Source organism: Marmota marmota, unplaced genomic scaffold (assembly GCF_001458135.2).
Source record: "Marmota marmota marmota unplaced genomic scaffold, marMar, whole genome shotgun sequence".
NCBI classification, from domain to species: domain Eukaryota; kingdom Metazoa; phylum Chordata; class Mammalia; order Rodentia; family Sciuridae; genus Marmota; species Marmota marmota.
Genome location: NW_026000005.1, coordinates 26,422,865 through 26,444,548, shown reverse-complemented (window position 1 = coordinate 26,444,548; position 21,684 = coordinate 26,422,865). Strand labels below are relative to the sequence as shown.

The 21,684-nt window shown below is 33.3% G+C and overlaps 1 protein-coding gene across 4 annotated transcripts in view; it reads right to left on the bottom strand.

Moving 5' to 3' along the window:
• The window catches only part of Creb1 (cAMP responsive element binding protein 1), a 65,028-nt gene that overhangs the window by 42,028 nt on the left and 1,316 nt on the right, over window positions 1-21,684 (bottom strand). For all 4 annotated transcript variants that reach the window (XM_048808409.1, XM_015481311.2, XM_048808410.1 and 1 more), the window contains exon 2: window positions 3,354-3,475. In XM_048808409.1, the coding sequence (XP_048664366.1) occupies window positions 3,354-3,467 (114 nt within the window). In that variant the 5' untranslated portion in view covers window positions 3,468-3,475. The remainder of the gene's footprint in view (window positions 1-3,353; window positions 3,476-21,684) is intronic.

The following is a 21,684-nucleotide window of genomic DNA, read 5'->3' as shown; positions in this document are numbered from 1 at the left end:
ATGACCCACATGATTCATGTATGAGAATATGGATAAACAGAAAGAGAATGCAAGAAGTAAGGACAAGGTTTCTGATAGTAGAAGTCATGGTAGAAGATAATGGAATTACTGACATCTGAATATGCAAAGATGTTTAGCATGCAGGTAAACATTTCACTCCAAAGTTTTGGGGAAAGATCCCTACTAAAGAAAAGTCTTTGGCATACAGGTTAAAACCAGGAGGTTCCATCTTAAAATATTAGGAAATCCTTCCATATTAATCACTTTCTCTCTGGCCACTTTAAGGCTTAGTTTTATTTGGTTCTCAAAATGTGTTCCCTGGACTACCTGCATTAATCATATGGGGTGTCATTTGTAAAGTCAGAATCTGAAGGGATTCAAAGATACTTCAACCCTAAAGTCTGAGAGGCACAACCTTAAGATTATTCAGAGTAGCTCACCTTAATTCCATAAAAAGCTCTTCTAATATTTAAAGCAATTATATTCTCTTTACTGAGTCTTCTAGGGTAAATAACAATCTGACTTTAATAGATAATCCCTTTCCTACCCTGATCACTCTTCACAATAGCTCCTCTCATTTTAAGTTTATAAAATACACAAACATGTCTAAAATTGAAAGCCTTTATAATGCTATCACACAGAGCTAATCATTATTAGTATTTTGCTGTGAATTTTCTAGATGTGTTTTAAAGCATATAGGAACATTTGATTATTATGACACACTATTATGAAACTATTCCATCTTTAAATATTATTAATAAATACTATTAATAATCTTCTTTAATGGCTTCAACGGCTTAATTTTTATAGGCAGAAACAGACAAAGTTTAGGACAAAAGGAAAGGAAATAAGTAATAGTAATAACCTGTTATTTTGGAGACTGGAGAGAACAGTAATGAATTAGGATCTGAGACTGTCTCATGAGCTAATATGGGGCAAGCCTGACTGGCAGCACAAAATCACAAATCTCAGGATATATAGCATCCTGGGAGATAAGAGTGAAAAGAGGCTGAAAACAAGAAATGCTGGTTGAAGGTTCTTTGAGAAGCAACTGGGGACCAATCCCAACTCCCTATGGAAGAATAATCCACCATATTCTAAAAGAAAAATGGAGATTTATTCTTTGGACAAAGGGTTTGATTGCTTAACATCAAGCATTGCTGTAGGTGGCTACTAAACCTTAGTCTTCTTTTCTCACTTGGCTCCAGGCCTTTTCCCTGTAAGAGGACTAGTGAATTCTCTGGGGAACTTAATACCAAGAAGATCTAAAGATACTGACATTAGGGCAACCACAATTACCCTATAGCAAAGTTCAATGCTCATAGCTATTAGGACCCTAACACATCTACAAAGCTTCTAAAAAGCATCTTAGTCCCCTACTTTCATTTACTATTTTGGTGCTGGGGACTGCATCCAGAGCCTTATACATGCTAGGTGTGTGCTCTGTCTCTAAGCTACATCCCTAACCCACAATTTTAAACCTGAGCAGATAACCACGTTATCAAACGTTTGGAGAAAGCCTCTAATATGAAAGATGGAGACCAAAACAATGGGAGGTGAACTGTATAATGGAAAGTCTATGTAGGAAAAAAAAACTTGAAACAACAACAAAAAGTAATTCTCAAGATAAAGAAGAAATATTATCTTTGTGAAACACAGGATGCTATTAAAACATTAAAGGACTATTCAACAAAACTCTTGCAAACATGATAGTAGAAATACAAATTCAACAGATGGGTTGGAATATATTGAGGAAATATCCCAGAGAGCAGAACAAAATGAGGGAAAACAGGAGAGAAAATAAAAGAAAATGAGAAAAACATTCCTAGAGCTATAACCGTTGGATCATAAGAATCCTAGCAAGAACTGAGGAAGAGGAAGGGGGGGAAAATCATCAACAAATAATTTAAAGAAATGTCCCATAATAGAAGACATGAGTTTTCATTACAAAAGGTCTCATTGAACATACAGGATAAAAACTGATCCAACTTATCAATCCCCATGATAATGAAATTTTGAAGTACCATGACCAAAGAGATTTTATAAGGTACTAGAGATGAAAGATAAGTTTAGTCTTTTTAAAGAACAACATTAAAATAAATTGACTGTGAATCAATGCTTTCAAAATTAAAAAAAAAAAAAAAAAATTTCGTCTTTACCAAGAATCCTTTCTCAAGATACCACTATACACACTTTTCTGTATCAAGAACACAAAACCTACAAGAAAAATATCAGTAGAGTGAAAAGAATTCCCATGATGACACTATATAGAGGACTCAGAGGACATCCAGACCAGATAGAATAGTGTGACCAGAAATAGATATATTGAGAATTGAATCACTAAGATGCCTGCAGGGCAGAATGCTTGGATGAGCTCAGATTCTCATCTGTGCTTGTTTAACTTGACCCTATAATGTTTATGCCCTGCCTTGTCTGGGTAAATTCACCATCTCCAAGTGTATTCACTTTATCTTATCTTGAGAGCTGGAAGTGGGCCCTGGGTATCTTAGGAAAAACTCCTGACTATATTCCTGCTGGAGCTCCAGGATCTGGCCCACATTTTAGCTTAGCCAGTTTCCCCAGCCACGACACACGACCCCAATTGTGATGAGTCCTCAATTTTTTAAGACTCATTCTTGTTCAGTAACTTCCCTCAGAGCTTTTAAACTCTTGGGAAACTATAGCTAGATATACCAGAGCTTCTACCAGGGTTATTTTTCCTAGGAGCTTTCATCTTAAATAGGCAATACCAATTTCTTGCCTAGCAGATTTCCATTTCCTATTTGCTTTTTATATTAACCACCTTTCTCACGTGTGTCCAGGTACAAAGTTGTTAACAAAATATTTTAGGGAAAAAAATGAGAACAAAAAACTAGTACAAGAGAATATACCCTTAAAGACAGGATGTTTAAGACAAAGACAAAAATCAAAGAACTCAGTATTATCTTTAAAATATCAATTTATTTGCCTTATCCTATTTTCTAGTTTAAGCATATATAAGCAGTGGCTTTCATACTATCTCTACCTCCATGTTGATAAGTTCTATGATAGGAAAAAAAAAAATCTGTCATAACCAAGGTTCTCGCCCTTGTTTGAAAGAGACAATTAATTTACACATCAGTTAAAAATGTCAATATTTCTGGATCATGTAACTACAAATACTGTATTAGTGTTTAATGATACATTTTACTGTTATGTTACTGAATTAATACTATTATTTCTAAACATAGCCCAATATTAAGTGAACAGGAAATGGGATATTCAAACAACATCTCTGCAATAGAACCGAAATTCTCTTGGAAACATATTCCTCTTGAAAGAGACACAGGTTGGAATCTCTCCATATTTTATACCTGGGCTAATGTGGCAATCTGTGGCTGGGCTTGAACTGTCATTTGTTGATTTTCAGCTTCTGTTACAGCTGCATCTCCACTCTGCTGGTTCTCTGCTCCAGATTCCATGGTCATTTAGTTACCTACAATAATATGGAAGAGTGTTACAAGCACTACAGTGCTTTGTGCTTTTGTGACTTTAAAGGCAAATTTCAAGTTATAAATAGGTATATGTGGTTGTTAGGAAAGCAAATGCATTTAGAAAACTAGTTAAGATATAATGTAATTGAATTATTAGCCAACTTGTCCCAATTTGCTTAGCTATAAAAGTTCTAGTCCCTTTAATAAAACAAAACAACCCAACAACATCAAAAAACAACAACCTATTCCCTTGATTATTCTTCAGAATGGGATATTAATTCATGTCGAAATAAGGGACTTCTTTATTCCTTGAATCTTCCCTTCTTGGCACCAACAATTGTAATTTTCCCAAATAATACCCATCAGGTAGAGAGGGGATAGGGAAGAAAAGCAAGCTAAAAATGACAGTCTGTGAGACACTGGCTTTATGGTACGTCCTATAAAAGTATTTTCTCCTAAAGGAAGCAGCACAAAAATTATAAAGCACTCTCATAGGAGATTATTGGTGGTAGAACAAAAATCAGCCCACATTTTAAGAGCCTAAGTTGTGTTTAGCAATACAGAAAAGTGAAATAAAAGACCACCAAAGCCAAAGTAGAGGCTCCAAATATTGAAAAAGTTAGTGTTCTGATTCCTTACTCATGTATAGTATGCAACATTACACTATCAACATACATACTCACACAGAGAAATAAACTACTTTTTTGAATGTTTAATTATGAAGTTCTGGCTAAGTCAATCAGAACTGACATTTGTTAATTTACCTTGTTTTGCTAAGAGCTTAAAGGTATATATGTTGTGTAAACTGGTATTGCATGGCAGCAAGAGTTAAGTGAAGAGCAATTACTAGTAGCAAAAATAGTCAGGTTATGGAAATTTCTGATAACTGGGGAAGCAATCCTGTCTAAAACTTTGGGGAAAAAAGGGATGTTTCTAGTGTACAATTGTTATCATTCAGTGCCTACCATATTACCCAACAAAAATGAATTTATTATGAGGGAATACTTATAGTTATTCCACAAATAACACAAAAAAACCCCAATGCTTTTCCAGAATAAATTGCATTTATTTTATTACTCTGAAATTAATATTAAAAATTGTTACTGATCCTTATGTTATTATTATACATCATCACAATATATTGCATGCTTATACATCTTGGTATCATCATAGAATTCTACAAAAGTGTTTTACAAGTAACAAAAATGGAAGTGAAAATATTTCTATGGAAATGAATATAAATAGTTTAGAAATATTAGAATCCACAAAACACAGATGACAAAGGCAAACATAACAGACTTGAGTACATTATTATTTAAAACATTCATGAAGTCCCCAAGAAAAGTGCTCTGAGAGAAATATCTTCCACAAATAATCAACACAGTAACATCCAAACTATAAAACAACTATGAGTAAATGAGAAACTCTCATTATTGACTAGTTCACAAAGATACATTTCAGGGGCTTTCACTGTAAGATTTTTTTAATACCAAAAAAATAAAATAATCATCCATCATTAGAAGAACCATTTTAAAAACATTACAGCAGTAAAAAAGCATGAAATCCATATACAATATAATGACATACTATTAACGATAACCATTTATGTAAAATACATACACACACAAGTAAAGCAAGTGGTTATAAAGATGCATGCATGTTTCAAAAAGGTATGAGAAATTAAGCACTAAAGTGGTAGCTCTGAAGAGGAAGAGGATTTATAGAATTTTATAGGACAATGACTTTTAATTTGTATTCTTTATATACTTTAGAATTCAATATTGTCTGAATTTCCCTTCTGTGAACATACATTCAGGATTACACTTGTACAATTTTAAGAAACCTTTTTTTATGTTGGAGATTGAACACAGAGTCACTTTACCAATGAGCTAGAGCCCTATCCCTTTTTATTTTTTTATTTTGAGACAGGGTCTTGCAAAGTTGCTGAGGGTAGCCTAAAAGTTTCAATCCTCCTGCCTCAGTTTTCCAAGTTGGTAGGATCATAGGTGTGCACTACCATGCCCAGCTAATTTTAAGAAACATATCAGATATAATGTTAAAACATTTTAAAACTATGAATCAGATCTATACTCCAGTCATGATTTCAAGATACTTGCTGACAAAATTTTTCCAAATCCCAGCTAGTTTTTAATCTAAACTGTTTACCCTACATTTCCAAATAGTACAGAAAACTTTTTAAAAATTATCAAATAACTTTGGTTATCATCATTTGACATAATTCTCTCAGCTGTTATACCAGGTATACTTACAATCTGTGCTCTTTTAAAATACAAAAATCTTTTTAAAAAATGTCAAATGTAATACACAACAACAACAACAACAGTTCATTTCTCCTAAAAGTTATCTACATTTTTGGTGGTGGTGGTAGTGGGGGATGGCATATGAAAGCAAAATACTTAATCTCAATAACAATAAAACAAATAAATGAATCCATTCAACAGTATGGGACAAAGTAAATAGACTCCATAAGTTGTTCTCCACTAAATCATCACTTTAAACAAGAATGAAAACAAATACAAATTTATCACAGTTGGTAAAACATACATAACAATTTTAAAAGACTTCACTCCAAGCCATGTTTTTTTTAGTTATACTGTTATCCATATGCAGTTTCTCTCTACCATTTGGTTAAAAGCCGTCTAAAGCATAGATAGATCATATTCTTAAATCTAATATATGGAGACTACTTAGCTTTGTTTTTGTTTTAATTTAAGGCATAGGGCATCTTTACATCTTTTTGTTTCCAAAAAAAGGGNTGGTTTACATCATGTTGGTACCTTTCTAGCCTTAGACAAATGATCACCGTGTTAGCCTTAGACCAAGAAGCCGGCTAATCCTTTCCAGACCAATTTAAAGGAAACACTAAGGCTGCTTCAAAGATGATCTGATTCTTTCTAAATACATGTCTACATATACAGACATATTCTTCTTTTAAGGGCTTACATCTTAATAGGGATGAATCAGCTGTGGAACCTAAGCTGTTTGCTAAGCTGAAGTTTTAGGTTGTGAAATAATTTTTAACTTCTGGAATCATATTACCTACTGTTATTCTAACATCCACAGGAGGGTTTTTTTTTTTCTATATGATTTTTTTTGCCTATCTTTAAAGATTTTGATGTCAACCTTAGATAACCTTAAATACACTGAATGGAGTCTACAAAATTGAGACATATCAGACCTTTCTTGATACTACAGCTTTTGTTTCCCAGTGGCCAAAATACCTATTGTATTTATGGATTAAAACCTGCTTCTCGGGGCTGGGGATGTGGCTCAAGTGGTAGCGCGCTCGCCTGGCATGCGTGCGGCCCGGGTTCGATCCTCAGCACCACATACAAAAAAAGATGTTGTGTCCGCCGGAAAAAAACTAAAAAAAAAAAAAAAAAAATTAAAAAATTTCTCTCTCTTAAAAAAAAAAAAGATTTATCACTATATTTTAATGAAGGAACAAAGCCATTAATTATTAATAGGTACAAAGACACATTAAAAACAGAAAGCTTTCATCTTACTTCCCTCCTTAATTGGATTATATCCGCCCCCCCTTTTTTAAGGTGCAAAATTTCCAAGGAATATAAGTCCTCATTTAAACTTCTAATATTTTATCCTTTAGTTCAGATGGCCTATAAATTTTCAGGGTAGGAGACAGCCTTAGTTTTAAAAACCTTTAGCTTCAGTAAATACCACCCACTTGGGCAATAGCAGAAATACAGTCTTTTGCTGGAAAATTTAGGCCTTTCTCAAAGTGCTGGTAAGAATTATTTCAGGAGAAACGACTGTTTCAGATAACAAACTCTTAAGACACAACTAAAACAGATACTACTTTTATATTTTTCAACTTGAAGGTAATAAAAAAGCAGTCTCCCAATTGGAAAAAACTCACATTTAAAGTAAATACATTAATTCAGGTCTTTGAAAGCTTTTGCTCTTTTTGTTTACATCTTCAGGTATGGGGAGAAGAGACTGTACAGCAAGTATCAGGTACAGAATTTTCAGTTTTTCTATTAATCCAGTATCAATCTAGACAGCAGTGCTATATCCAGACATAGGATTAGCTTAATTAGAACCAGTACATGGGTTGCTAAGGTTGTTTGAAGACTGCTAATTCACTAAACAAATGCAAGCTTTTGGGGAATTTTGGGGGGTGCGGAGGACCAACACTGAAAAATGCATTAAAATAAGAAAAATACCAGGTACATATGAACTCAGAATGCTGTATGAATACTGAGCCTGGAATATGAGAAACAGAATGAATCTGAAAATAAAACATAGGCCTGATAGTTTTGTGATTTTTGTTCTTCCAATTATTCTGAATTTTAAAATTTATTTGGAATCGATGTTTAAGATTTAGGGATGTTCACAATTTATCCTAAAAAATTAAAGAGAGATTAATCCTTAAGAAACTGTGAATTGATAACAGTGCCATGCCTCAAAGAAATAATTTTTAAAATTATTTTTTAAAAATAACTTTTGAAAAAATCAATTCACAAAGATACATACATACCATTTTGCTATCATGGTCCTCAGAATTCTACCTCTTAATTTGGAAAGTAAAGTGAAGCAATTCTGTAGTATTACTCCCCTATCTTGAGGAAAAAAGAATACTGCTGTAGGTAGTTGGGGGAAGGAGCCTAACCCTTGGTGGAGCTGGATTTGTTGCCAAGCGGCACTGTCACCAAGTGGCTGCTGGATAAATTACTTTAAATTTTGTTTCAGTTTCCTCATCTGTAAGAACAAAAAGGATGGGTTAAAAGTCCTCGCTTCAATTTTAAATCTTCTAATCTTAGGAACTAAGACCACATGAGAGGTAGGTACGTACACATAATTACACAGGCCATATAAGAAAATAATATTTACTACTAAGGAAGTACTTTGTAATGAAGGATGCAAATTTACACTGTAAAGGAAGATAGATTCGGTAAAAATAGGTCACCTAGTCTCCTGATTTGGGACAGTGGTATCATCATTTAAGCATTATCATGAGAATGTAATAGAATTTTGAGATAGTACTTTAAAAAGTGCTACAAGACCAGACCATCATCCAATAAAGAGCCTCTGTTTCACATGGTAGACAGTGTCTTACTACATTGCTCAGGTCATAACTACTGTTACAGTTATTAAACAATTAAATAGTCCCTTTTCTCAATTAGAAAAAAAAAGAAACAAGCAATTATTCCTTTCCATCTAAGAAAGCGCTAAGAAATTATTAATCTGTTGAGGTTTACTAAGAGTAAAGGGCTAAATTACTTTTGCACCTTTCCACAGTGAAGATAATAACAGGTATTTAAAAGTTTTAGTTTAGGTAAAGTGTCAAATGAATGTTTCCATGACCTTTGAAATAAGAGAATATATAGTAGTCATGAAAGTAGTGAAATTCCAAAGAGGCATTAAGAATGAAAACAGTATTAATAAACCTGGAGTATTAATAAACAATTAATAAACTTATCAGAAAAGTGACTTTTCTGATAAAAAAATGGTACATAAACAAAGGCTGAAACTATATATAGAACTTAAGAAAAAGGTGAAAGTCAGTGGTTGGCATCAGACTTTCCATAGAAAACGAGAAAAAAACAACAACAGTAATACAGAATGGTCACTCTAAAGCAACAGGTAAAATAAGAATATAAGAATGAGTCTCAGGACTGGGGTCATAGCTTAGTGGTGGAACACCTACTTAACATATGTAAAGCACTGGGTTTGATTCTCAGCACCACAAATAAATAATTAAAATAGAGGTCCATCAACAACTAAAAATAATAATAATAATATTGTCTCTTAAAGTCATTTGGTTTAGAACTTTTATAAATGCAATGGATTTTGCTTCTAGTCTATATAGCAATACCTGGGGAAATCTGCCGTAAGTGAACAATACACTTTACTAAAACTAAAATAAAGTCTAATATTTTTGTCAATTTACATTATAGATGTCTTGTTTTAAAGTATCATATCTGAATATGTATCAGGCATTGTTCAAGCTTCTGGAGATAAAACAATGAAGAAAATGAATCTTTAGAAAAAGTTTGACTTTCTAGAGTCTATATCTAGCAGGTGCGGGCAGGAAACAAACATAAAATGTACAAGTCAGATGGTGAGAACTGTGTAGAAAAATAAAGTTGGGAAAGATGTTGAATTGATTTTCAATATTATAAAGGCTAATCAATGACCCTTACTGACAAGGTAGCATTTAAATTCATCTATACAGGACTATACTGAAAAAGGGACTAATTCTGACAGTACTAATTCCCTATTTGTCTATAGAAAGTTAACACAAATCTCCAAACTGCAAATTAAAGCTTACCAAAGAAAGCCCATATCACCATTTTTTGCTAAAAATCACTAATAAAAGGAATGCTGTATATCTTCAATTTGTTGTTTTCCCTAAAATGTATTGACCTTTAAGAAATGCTCCAGTCCTTAAGATTCTTAACATTGTAATTTACGAAAAATAAGCCTACCTTCTCCACAGTCAACTTTTTAATCCCCCTTAATTTATGACAACTTTAATCCTGTTTTGGATGGGGTAAGTATTCAGAGAAATAAACTGTAAATTTTGGCTAAAGAAGAAACAATGCCTTTGTAATTAATGAAACACATTCTGGGTTGTTTTTATTGTTGTTGTTGTTTTTAATGGAAACGACTTCAATTAAAAATGAGGGGAAAAGCTTCCTCTGCACACTAGCAAGTGGAGAACTCTGGAACTCTCACCAATTTCAGGGATTTAAGATGATCACATAAGTAAAACTCCAAAGTCTCCAGTTTATTCATAGCAAAAGGCATATTTGGGCACATTATTTTAAAACTAAATGACTGTTTTATTGTCACTGTCAACTACCTTAACTAAAAATATTCTGCAGAAGTATGCCCTCAAACACCTACATGTGATACATAATCTTTTATAGTTATTTTGTTTCTGTACTCAGTTTTCAGGATAACTGATTCAAAGTTTTGTTCACACATCCTTTGACATGCCTTAATTTTTTTTATGTATTATGACTAATTTACTAAAGAAAGTTCAGGTACTAAACAACAGACTTTCCAAGAAACAATCAACAACAATGTTAACCTAGACATATTTGTCATTTATCTTTATGTCTAATCTGTAGTCAATCAATACTGCAAATTTAGCAATGCTCCACATTTCTGATGCTAACAATAGTTTACTGGTGTTAAATACGGCATACCTTCATTGAAACCAAAGAGGAAACAAAGGATTTTCAAATACTGTACGAGTATGTATGCACATGTGTACAAACACATATCCACACCCAACAAAACATATGTCAGCCTCATCTGTATAATGTATAGACTGATTACACAACAAAATAAGGTGATATACATCTTAAAGGAAGAAGTCAAAAACAGGAATGTGTTTAAATAAAATAAACCAGTGTGTTTATCAGAATAAAAAAATTCTGACATTTTTCAGAAAGTTTTCTCTGTGCTCCTACCAAGGTTTGTCTGTCTTTCATGGGAACAAGTCTTCCTTTCAGGCTCTTATCTTCATATTAGAAGTCAAGAAAAGTTGTAATATGAAGTTAACTCCATGACTTGATGACATTTAAATTATTTATAAGACAAAAACAAGAACAAGCTTAAAGATTTCCTTACATACTTTCATAAATTCTTTGTGTTATTAAACACTAGTAAAACCTCACCATACCACCACCAGCAAAAAAAAAAAAAAGAGGGGCACACAGCAAAAGGAAATCTTTGCAATGTTATTTAATAAACAAATTTCCCAATTTATTCACTAATTTGATTTAACTCAGTGAATGGTTTGGTTTCAACATATTTTATGATTTTTGTAGTTTTGTGATTACCAGGATATTTGACTATCAACTTTAATAAAGTCTATTTTTAAAGCATGTAGCACACCTTATGAAAAAGATACTTTCCTCAAAGTTAGTATTTAACAGAAGTGAATCAGAAAAATGTTATGTGATTTACGGAAACACTGCATGATTTATGATGGACATCTCTGAATATACGACTAAGTCTATAGAACTTTCAACAAGAAAACTTTAGCACTTTCTCAAATCAAAATTTTTGTTCTTGTTTTTAAAATACTGGCAAAATTTACTTGCCTTGTTTTCCCTGAGGTAAGACTACTGGTAGCTCTGAAACAAGCTTTCATGTATCTGGTCACCAAGAGACAGTATTGCTTAGCAAAGCAGCAACCATGACTATGCATTATTTTAGATGGTAACATTTTTATCCCATCTCTTCCCATTCCCCTTTATTATAAACACCCACCTAATATGTTTGTAGCTTTCAAGAAATGTTGAGGTATGAAGTGCTACTACATGGCTTTTTGAAGCTAGTTTTTTTTAAAAGATTATACACTTCCAATATAGTTACTTTTATATAGGCTACATTTATGTTGAATTACAGGTAAAGCTATCTTCATTATTATATTAAGTTTTGCTTTATAAACTAGCTCAATGATGAAACTGTAAGGACTCAAAAAGTTATACCCTAAATTTAAATATTTATAGCCTACTATTCCATTTACTTAACAAACCTAAGTGACTATGTGAAATCACTACATTCAAATGGGAAATAAATAGCCAAGTGTTTTTGGTTTCTGTTTTGAACTAATATTTGAAATGGTGAATTATTTACAAATCAGACACGGAAGAGTGAAAAATTCAGCACATGTTATGCTAGGAGTCATAATGACAGGAATTCTGGTTTTACCTGACTTCACAGAGAACTGGAGATGTTACACCACATAGCTCTCAGTATTATAAAAACTACGTATTTGGCAATGAAACTGCATAGACTATGAAGCAATAATGCAAATTATTTCAATTACATGCTGCTCACTAGTCAGGCAGCAAAGAAAAAAGCCCAAGAACTCAAGATAACAAAGATATATTGGACTATATTTAAAAATTGTCCATGGCTAAATCATAAGGCCGAAAAATGACATGCAGTCAACAGCACTTTATATACAGTTTGTTTTTGTTTCTTTTACATTAGAGTTCACTCTTGTGCTTGTACATTTTACGGATTTGGACAAATGTATAATGGCATGCATCTATCATTATAGTACCATACAAAATATTTCCCTCTTTGGACAGTTTAGACAAAAAACTCACTTCAAGGTCAAGTATTCTATTTTTAATCTTGAAACAATCAGCATCAAGTTTAACCTTGCAGGTACAGCAACTATTTTTTTACCACCATGGGCCTGACTTCTGGAAAGATCATTTTGATTAACATAATATGCTATTCTTGTGTTTCAGAGGAGGGTAGTACTGGAAAATAAATCTAATTTCCTCAGTTAAAAAAAAAAAAAAGTATCTGGGCTGAGGTTGTGGCTCAGCAGCAGAGCACGTGTGAGGCCCTGGGTTTGATCCTCAGCACCACATAAAAATAAATAAATAAGATGAAGGTACAACTAAAAAATAAATATTTAAAAAATGTTTTTTAAAAAAGTATCTAAGTTTATTAGGTTTAAACTGACCCAAACATGCATGTCTGCTTCCTTTAATCTGCGCCAGGATTGCTTTTAACCTTTCCTTTCAAATTGGTGACCCTCTAATAGGAAATCATTCATGAAAGAAATGTCGGGACCTCCTACATAAGTGTTTTGTTGAAAACTATGGGGCAATAGCATAAAGCATACAAGAGTCTTTTCCTCAAAGGGCTTACAATCTAACAAGAGACAAAAGATGTACAATATATGAAAAAAGCTTGACAAGTACAAACTAATCCTATGACCAATTTACCTACAAATTCCCTTCAAACATGTAATAAGTGATTTAAAAATATAAACTTCTAATTGGAAATGACAGAATACAATGAATTATGGAAAAAAGGAAACCATGAGCTGGCCACTTAATCTTTATACTGATCAACAGATCTGATTAATAACATAATGAAATAAATACATTTTTCCATAACTTGGTAAAATATTTCAAGTGAGCTACTTATAAACCCAAACTAATACTGCTTATGAACAAAAATTTCAGTAGTCATAATAAGACAAGAGCCTTGAAAACTAGAAAGAATGCTACAAAAGAATGAAGACGACTCTGATTTACTATGAGGCTTTTACACAGCAAATACCTTAGTTAAGGTCTCCAGAACTCAGTTTAGTCATTCGTTAAAAATGAAGAATCATTACTCCCTTCATGCATAAAAGTCTGTAGTTGAACTCCCCAGTACAGTATAGTTTATGAGTAATATATTATGCCCACACTGAGATCATGAATACTCTTATAATAATAAATAAATCCTCAATGGTAAATCCAATTAAAATGTTTGATTCAAAGTTTTCATTTCCTGATTTTCAACTTTGCTTTTCATCAGTCACTCCCGAAAAGGAATATGAACATAGAATAGGGGGAAAACTAGGAGGTGGTGTATAACTCCAAATATACATTAGTGGCTTTAGTTATTTTTCACTAAATAATGGGATCCTGTTTGTTGGGCTTTTATAGATATTTAGAAAATACCTGAAACAGTTAAATAAAAATTTATGATGCTTTGGAAAACAGTCTGTCATTTCTTCAAACAGTTAAGTGTAGTAATCACATAACCTAGCAGTTCCACTCCTAGATATATATACCCAAAAGAAAACATGTCCACATAAGTGTCTCTTAGTCAAAAGATCCAAATGCATATGACTAATGAGTGAATAAAATGCTGAATATTCAGAAAATGGACTATTATTTGGTAATAAAAATGAAACTGATACTACAATATGGATGAACTTGAAAACATTATGCTAAGTAAATCACAATGAACAATATGATTCTATTCATATGCAATGTCCAGAATGTGCAAATCTGGAGATAGAAAGGAGATTAACAGCTGCCTAGGACTGGCATATAGGGAGATTATCAGGGATGGCTAGGAGATGTGGTGTTCCTTTCTGGGGTAGTGAAAATGTCCTAAGGTTGACTATGGTGATAGATGCACCACTTTGTATGCAAACTAAAACCAATGAATTATACCATCAAATGGATGTAGTGTATGGCATGTGAATTATATTTCAATGAAGCTGATAAACAGTCTCTAAGGTCCATTTTTAAACTAAAATACCTGGAAGTCAGGAAATCTACATTTTAGGCTAATTGATCACATAATTCCTCTGTATTTACCTTTCCTCCCTCTTATGTATTTAAAATTTAAAGCTCCCTTCCTTAAAGTCAGGATTCCTAATATGAATCCATAATCTTTCTTTACCAATTCTGTACATATTCATAGTAAGCTCATTCTACTTCAGTTCCTTCATTTTTGTCTCTTTCAATGCTTTAAAATACACTTTTACCTCCCTATTCAAGTTCTTTTGAATTCTATTTAAATTCTACTTTCCCCACAAAGCCCCTTCTATTCTAAACTTAACAATTCTTCAAGGGAACAGTGAAAATTGATATTCTGCCATTAAAATAAAAAACATTCTTCCTTAAGTATCATCCCCACTGTTGCATCAAATACTTTAAGGGTAGGAGCTGTACCTCAGGCTTTATTGTTTATAAAAACTAGCACAATCTTCATTTAATACCCAGGTATTGTTTCTATAAATACCAAATAAAATTTCTTGTGATCATTTTACCAATTATAATAAGCTCATGGCCAATGAAGGTTCAATGAATAAATAATTAGACAAATGGCAGTACACAAAGTCCATGTATTACTATTATTTCTTCACTATGGTGTTCTAAAACAAGATACTTCTGAGCCTCCTATTACCATTTATATGAACAAGGATAAAACACTCAAAATGACTCATTTGGGGCTGGGGTTATGGCTGAGAGGTAGAGCACTTGCCTAGCATGTGTGAGGCACTGGGTTTGATTCTCAGCACTGCAAATAAATAAATAAATGCCTGTCAACAACTAAAAATGAAAAGGGGGGGGGCTTCTTCACCCTTGGCTGGATTACAAACATTTTTAGTTAACATCTATACTATCATATAGATATTATATATACTATTAAAACCCACTGTCACATGCAGATAACCTGCTCATTAGGAATACTTAAAACTGATGAAAGAAATCAGAAGTTTCAAGGAAAATTCACTAATCTTTGGGAAAGAAACTTATTACTGTAGGTCAATTTCTAGACCTGCTTCGCACTCCTACGGAAGGTCATTAGCTAGCTATTTTATCTTCTCACTTAACTCTTCTTCAGCCAAATGTCAGTCTTCTCTCCTTTCAATCAATCCCTCTGACCTCTTCCTCTCCAAACATGCTTCTATTTAGATTAGTGATCCTAGATTAATCTGACAGGAGAAAGAAAACTGATAGATGTTTTCATCTTTGTTCACACAGCCAATCTCATGCATGGTAAATTTCTTTATTAATTTACTTCATTAGTGAGAAAAAAACAACGTAAACATTTAAGAGTTTATAGAAGAGTAGTACTGGTTTATTTATTTATTTTTTGTGTGGTGCTAGGGATGGAACTCTAGGGCTTCATACATGCTAGTCATGCACAATTATCACCAAACCACATCCTTAGCCCCAACTATTTTTTTTTTGGGGGGGGGGTGATGGTGGGTAACCCGGGATTGAACTCAGGAGCACTCAACCACTGAGCCAACCCAGCCTATTTTGTATTTTATTCAGAGACAGGTCTTACTGAGTTGCTTAGCACTTCACTTTTGCTGAGGCTGGCTTTGAACTTGTGATCCTCCTGCTTCAGCCTCCTCAGCTGCCGGGATTACAGACATGCACCACTGCGCACAGCCCAACTTTTTTTTTTTTTTTAAGTTGAGATATGTTAACTACCCTAAAGCACTAAGTGCCAGTTTTAAATAAGTTTTCACTGCTGGGGATGTACAGTGTTTGTATCAAATTACAGATAATTATTCATCACTGGAGATATTGTCTTCTTTAGGTTAGCAATTTTTATCTGTTGGAATAAACATCAGAATATGAAAGATTAGATTTATCTTCTCATTTAACTCTTTTTTAAAATTTTGGTAACCTAGTTGATAGATAACCAAATATTCAAATATCTGGGCAAAATATAATAAAATATATCTTCATAAGAATTTGTCTGGCAGATCTAAAGAACGAATGCAAAACAAACAAAAACTAGGACTCGAGAGTGTGCATATGTTGTGATGAGAAATGTATTGTGAATTTAAAAAAATGATTTGTCTTACCTAAGTTTCATCTCAAAAATCTAAAATTTATAGATATAATGTGGAAGAAATTCAAAATCATATTTACTTCCTACAACTTCAATAAGCTGACTAGGTGTGGGCTTGTATAAAATGCTGGAGCTAGCATATATGTTAAAATTAGCTGGAAGAATAACATACAGCCATTTTCACATCATCAGTTAGTTGCTTTAGTTCAATGACCTTTACTTCTACCCCAAGAGGTAATCACTGATTCTGTTGACACGCTGCAAAATCATTTAACTCTCTGGTAGCCTGCAGATGTGTTCCAGAAGGAAATTTTCTGCTTTTACACAGTTCAGTCATCTATTCCACTCCAACCCCAAAATCTGTAAAAAGACACCTGGCTTTTAAACCCATTAATCAAATACCAGGTTAAAAAAAATAGCACATATCAACATTTTATTTCATATACTAGGAAAACCCAAATATATTAGTAAAAAGGTAATTTTATATTAAAACTTTGGCATCATGGTCACAACTGTTTAACTATCAACTTCAGAAAATTAATTACACAATCACTGTTTTATTTAATAATTTTTCGGAACACAAGTGGTATGTGTCCTTGTCTCTAGATCAGTAATCACTTTTGAGTTTTAGTCAACTTAGAAAATTTACAGCATGTGTATTTTAAAGACAAATACACTAAGAGCATGTATATTTAAAATGTACCATAGCTTAATGCTGCTTTGAAGATCCACGAAAGAAAAACAGAGAGACACTGAAACTTGTTTTGTGCATGAGAAGAAATGTGTATTACCTGGTTATCAAGGTAAGTTAATGAGTATGTAAAACAATGAATGCAGGGAGAAAGCTAGTACACTAATCAACCTTACTGGGTAATAATATCCATAAATTGTCTTCTTTTAAAGGGGGAAAAATCTGGACTATATGAAACATTCTTTTCAGAGACCTTTAGAAACTCTTTTGGCCAGAATACCTGAAGGAAGCAGTCTCTTGAGGACTGTAAGAATCTCAATTAAAGTTAAACTCAGATGAATTTCACTTTGTGAGTTAGCTCTTACACCCAGCTTGCTTGCCTCCTTTGTGTATACTGATGATTTTAATAAAACTTTTAAAAACTGGAGAAAAACACATCATTGTTTATAGCAGCTCAATTCACAATACTAAGCTATGAAACCAACCTAGGTGCCCTTCAACAGATGGAGAAAATGTGGTGTATGTATATATATATATATATATATATATATATATATATATATACACACACACACATACATATACATACACACACACAATGGAATATTACTCAGCCACAAAGAATGAAATTACAGCATTTGATGGTAAATGGATGGAACTGGAGACTAACATGCTAAGTGGAATAAACCAGCCCCCCCCCCCCAAAAAAGGCTGAGTGTTCCTATGTGGATGCTAAGTCACAAAAAGAGAGGGTGGGAAGGGGAAGAATAGGAGTTCACTGGATTAGACAAAATGAAGGGAAGGAAGGGGGATAGGAATAGGAAAGACAGTAGAATGAATCACATGGAACTTTCTTATGCTCATATATACACAACCAATGTAACTCTCCATCATGTACAGACACAAGAATGGGATCATAATTAGAATGTTATATTCCATATATGTATAATGTGTCAAAATATACTCTACTGTCATGTATATGTGAAAATAAATTTTTTTAAATGGAGCAAAAAATAAAATAAAGCAGTTGAAATATCAACTTCTGGTCACAAATTATTTTGTATTTTTCATTCAAATGAAATGTTTTTCATGGCATAATGGCAAATTCTCATTGTTTAAAAAGTCCAAAAGATCTAAAAATAAAATCAGCTCACTAACTGGTTAATAGTTATAAGCATATCCACCTAAAGAAATGCTTCATAATTTATATATCTATATAAATAAAAGGGTCTTTTATGTTGATACAAACCAATTGTTAAGCCATGTTGGGGATGAGAAAGGAACTGAGTATTATGAGTGTACAATATGCTATCATTTATTTAAAGGCAGATACAGTACATATTTGCTTGTATACGTATAGAATATCTCTGAAAAGACAAAAATTAGGCAACATTTCAGTGATGGGGAAAGAGAACAGGACATTTTGCTTATTTTATGCAAATGAATTATGAACCATGTGAATACATTACATGTTCCAAAAACAAAGCTGAAAATATAAAAATTACAGTCTTCCTCCTTACTTCACCAAGGGTGATTTCTCTTTCCTCTGATTGCTTTCTAACAAAAAAGTATTCTGCCTTACTAGTCATTGTGTTCACAACAGTTCCTTGAGGGTAGAGGAAATATAGTGTAATTCATCCTTGGATTTACAGCAGCTTCTGGTCCAATGTATTAAACATGATTAAGTATGGATAAGTTAAGAAACTTGCCGAAGGTCCCACAAAGAGGAAGTTAAAATAAAGCTGAAGATGAAAAGCTGTAATTAGTTGATTCTTCCCTCAGGTACTTAATATTACATCCCTATAAAGCAGGTACTATTATTCTAATCTTATGGATAAAGAAACTGAAGCTAAGAAAGATTTAAAAAAAATTTACCCTAGGTCACAAAATTCTTTGAGGGTAGGTACATGACAGTAGTAGCAAGGCTGGGATTCAAACCCAGGCCTAGGATTATTCTAAACCAGATGTTCTTTCAACTACATTCTCTGTCACAGTAAGTGCTAAATAAATATTTGAATTCCCATAAAATGTTGTCTTAAGTGATTCTGAAGTAGAAATTAGTTCACACATGGGCAAGAAAAAAAAATCCCGCATTTTTCTACTCCCTGACATCTGTTACATTCTTAAATTCATATTTGAGCTCTATTCAAAATAAAGAGTCCATTATTGGAAGTTACACCATACATAAAGATTTTTGCAAGACTATTTCATGGACTTGGCTATAAGCAAAATTATGTAGGTATGGCTACAAAAATATCTATGGAATAAATGAAATGATAAATTTCACTGATACCCTAATAAGCATTAAGTTACAATAATACTTTCTACTGTGGAAAAAAAGGAGAAATAAGGTGAAGTGGAACATACATCATTCTCTGTAACTATACTGTACCCAAACAAAATCAAATATCTTAGAATGAAAAACAAAATAAGCTACTTCTCTAAGAAATCAAAGTTTCTACTAATCAGATGTAATCAAGAATATGAGTTTATGGAAAGCAGATAAATGAATTTTATGGATCAGGTTTTCTACATTTCTTCAAGCTTTTATATGAAAAATAATTTGTGCAAAAGAAGTAACACAAGAGTTTTAAATTCCAAAAGAAGTCCTCTTTTATCCTTCTTTAGACAAATTCTAAGAATTTATTTGCTCTTTGCTCTATAAATACATGTATCCATCAGGAGGGGTGTAAAAAAGAAGCATTTTTACTGACCCCCCCCCCCAGAGTAGAAGTACATTCTAGAACCAGATTCCAGGTGCGTGTTCAAATATTAAAGAACATAAAAGTTTGAAAAGTACCTGAAATTGCTAAGAATCACAAATTATGAGTCTATAAATAAACTTTAAAAGATCTTTTGGATAAGACTAAAGAAAGAGCACATCAGAAAAAAAATTTTGTTATAATCTCTTAATAATCATTGTTGTATGTTGTCTACAAAGGGAAAAAAATTCTACTAAACCGATGCTGGTTGGTAGAAAATCTTTAAAGAAATAATAACTACTTATCATCAATACTATATTTAACTTCCTCAGTGTTTGGAAATAATTTTCCCAATCCTAACAGAAAAAAACTCACTTTACTGTATCTTCTAATTTCCTTGGCAATGACAATTTGCTAATGTTGTCTTTATTCAACAATTAGCAATGCAAAGCTGGTTTTGGACTTGGATAGGAAAAAAAAAATCAGAAGACAGTGCTTATTACCAATCAATAAATTTATTCCTAACCAGAAGTTTTGTATGTATCACTCCCAATTCAATCATACAGCAACAGGTATATATTAAAAATAACCTCATCTTTCAAACCACATACCTAACTGTAAGGAGGACTTTAAATTAGAAAATGAGCAATAAGCGTAAAATATTTCAATAGACAGCAATCAAAACTATCTTAGACTAAATCTTTAGAAGGCAGACCTGATGCAAGCTGCGGCTAGAAAGAAATTTTAATTTCGTGAGAAGGTATGACAAATTTAAATAGGTCATACTGCAAGTCCTTTAAAAATGCCTTTTAATCTTTAATGTATCAATGACTTATGAGGTCCCCCTTTCCCCACATGAGAGGGAAAAAAATAAGTTTCTTAGCTTAAATTGTTGTCGGCCTTCCAGTGGAGTTATCTACAGCATCAGAGAAAATAATGGATCTTTATAATGCCCATTTTAATAAACAGTATTAAATTAATTACTCATTAAAGTTTAGACAAAATACCGGAGAAACGTGGTATACCCCGGGGTGAGGGGAGATCCAGATGACTCAAACACCTTTGGCAAGATCGCCCCCACCAAAAAAATTGATGTAAAACAAGAGTACTTTGGCTAATATTCGTTTCTAAGAAGGGTTTCAGAATGATAGACTTCAAGAGATTATTACCTTAGTGAAAAGGGTTAAAACCGAAACTGTTTTCAAACACCAGCTTCCCTTTTACAAGATCCCAACAGTTTCTTTAAAAAAGTTATAAATTTGTTTTTCTTAGCACCCCCTTCCACTCAAAAAGAATGCATTCCCATGACTACCTTTTTTTTTTAAGCGGGGTGGGGGGGCGTGGGGGAAAGAGTCAAAAATTCCCTTAAAAAGCACGAGCTCTCATCTCAAGTAAGCAGCGAAGGGCAGAAAACAACATTTCCCCAACGGTGTTGGGAGCAGGAGGAAAGGGCAAGAAAAAAATACAGCACGAGAGAAAACCTTGGGTTTCGAACTTTATTGCACAAGGAACCGAGAGGAGAGCAGGTCGGACGTTGCCGCTCTTCCCCTCGCGAAGCGGGCGCGGCGGACACGGAGGCGACCGAGAAGGCGGCAGGCACCTTCACCTCCTCTGCCCTCAACTGTCGCCTTCTTCCTCCTCCACCCCCCACAGGCACCAGGCGGCAGCCGCCCCGGCGGACAGGACAGCCCGG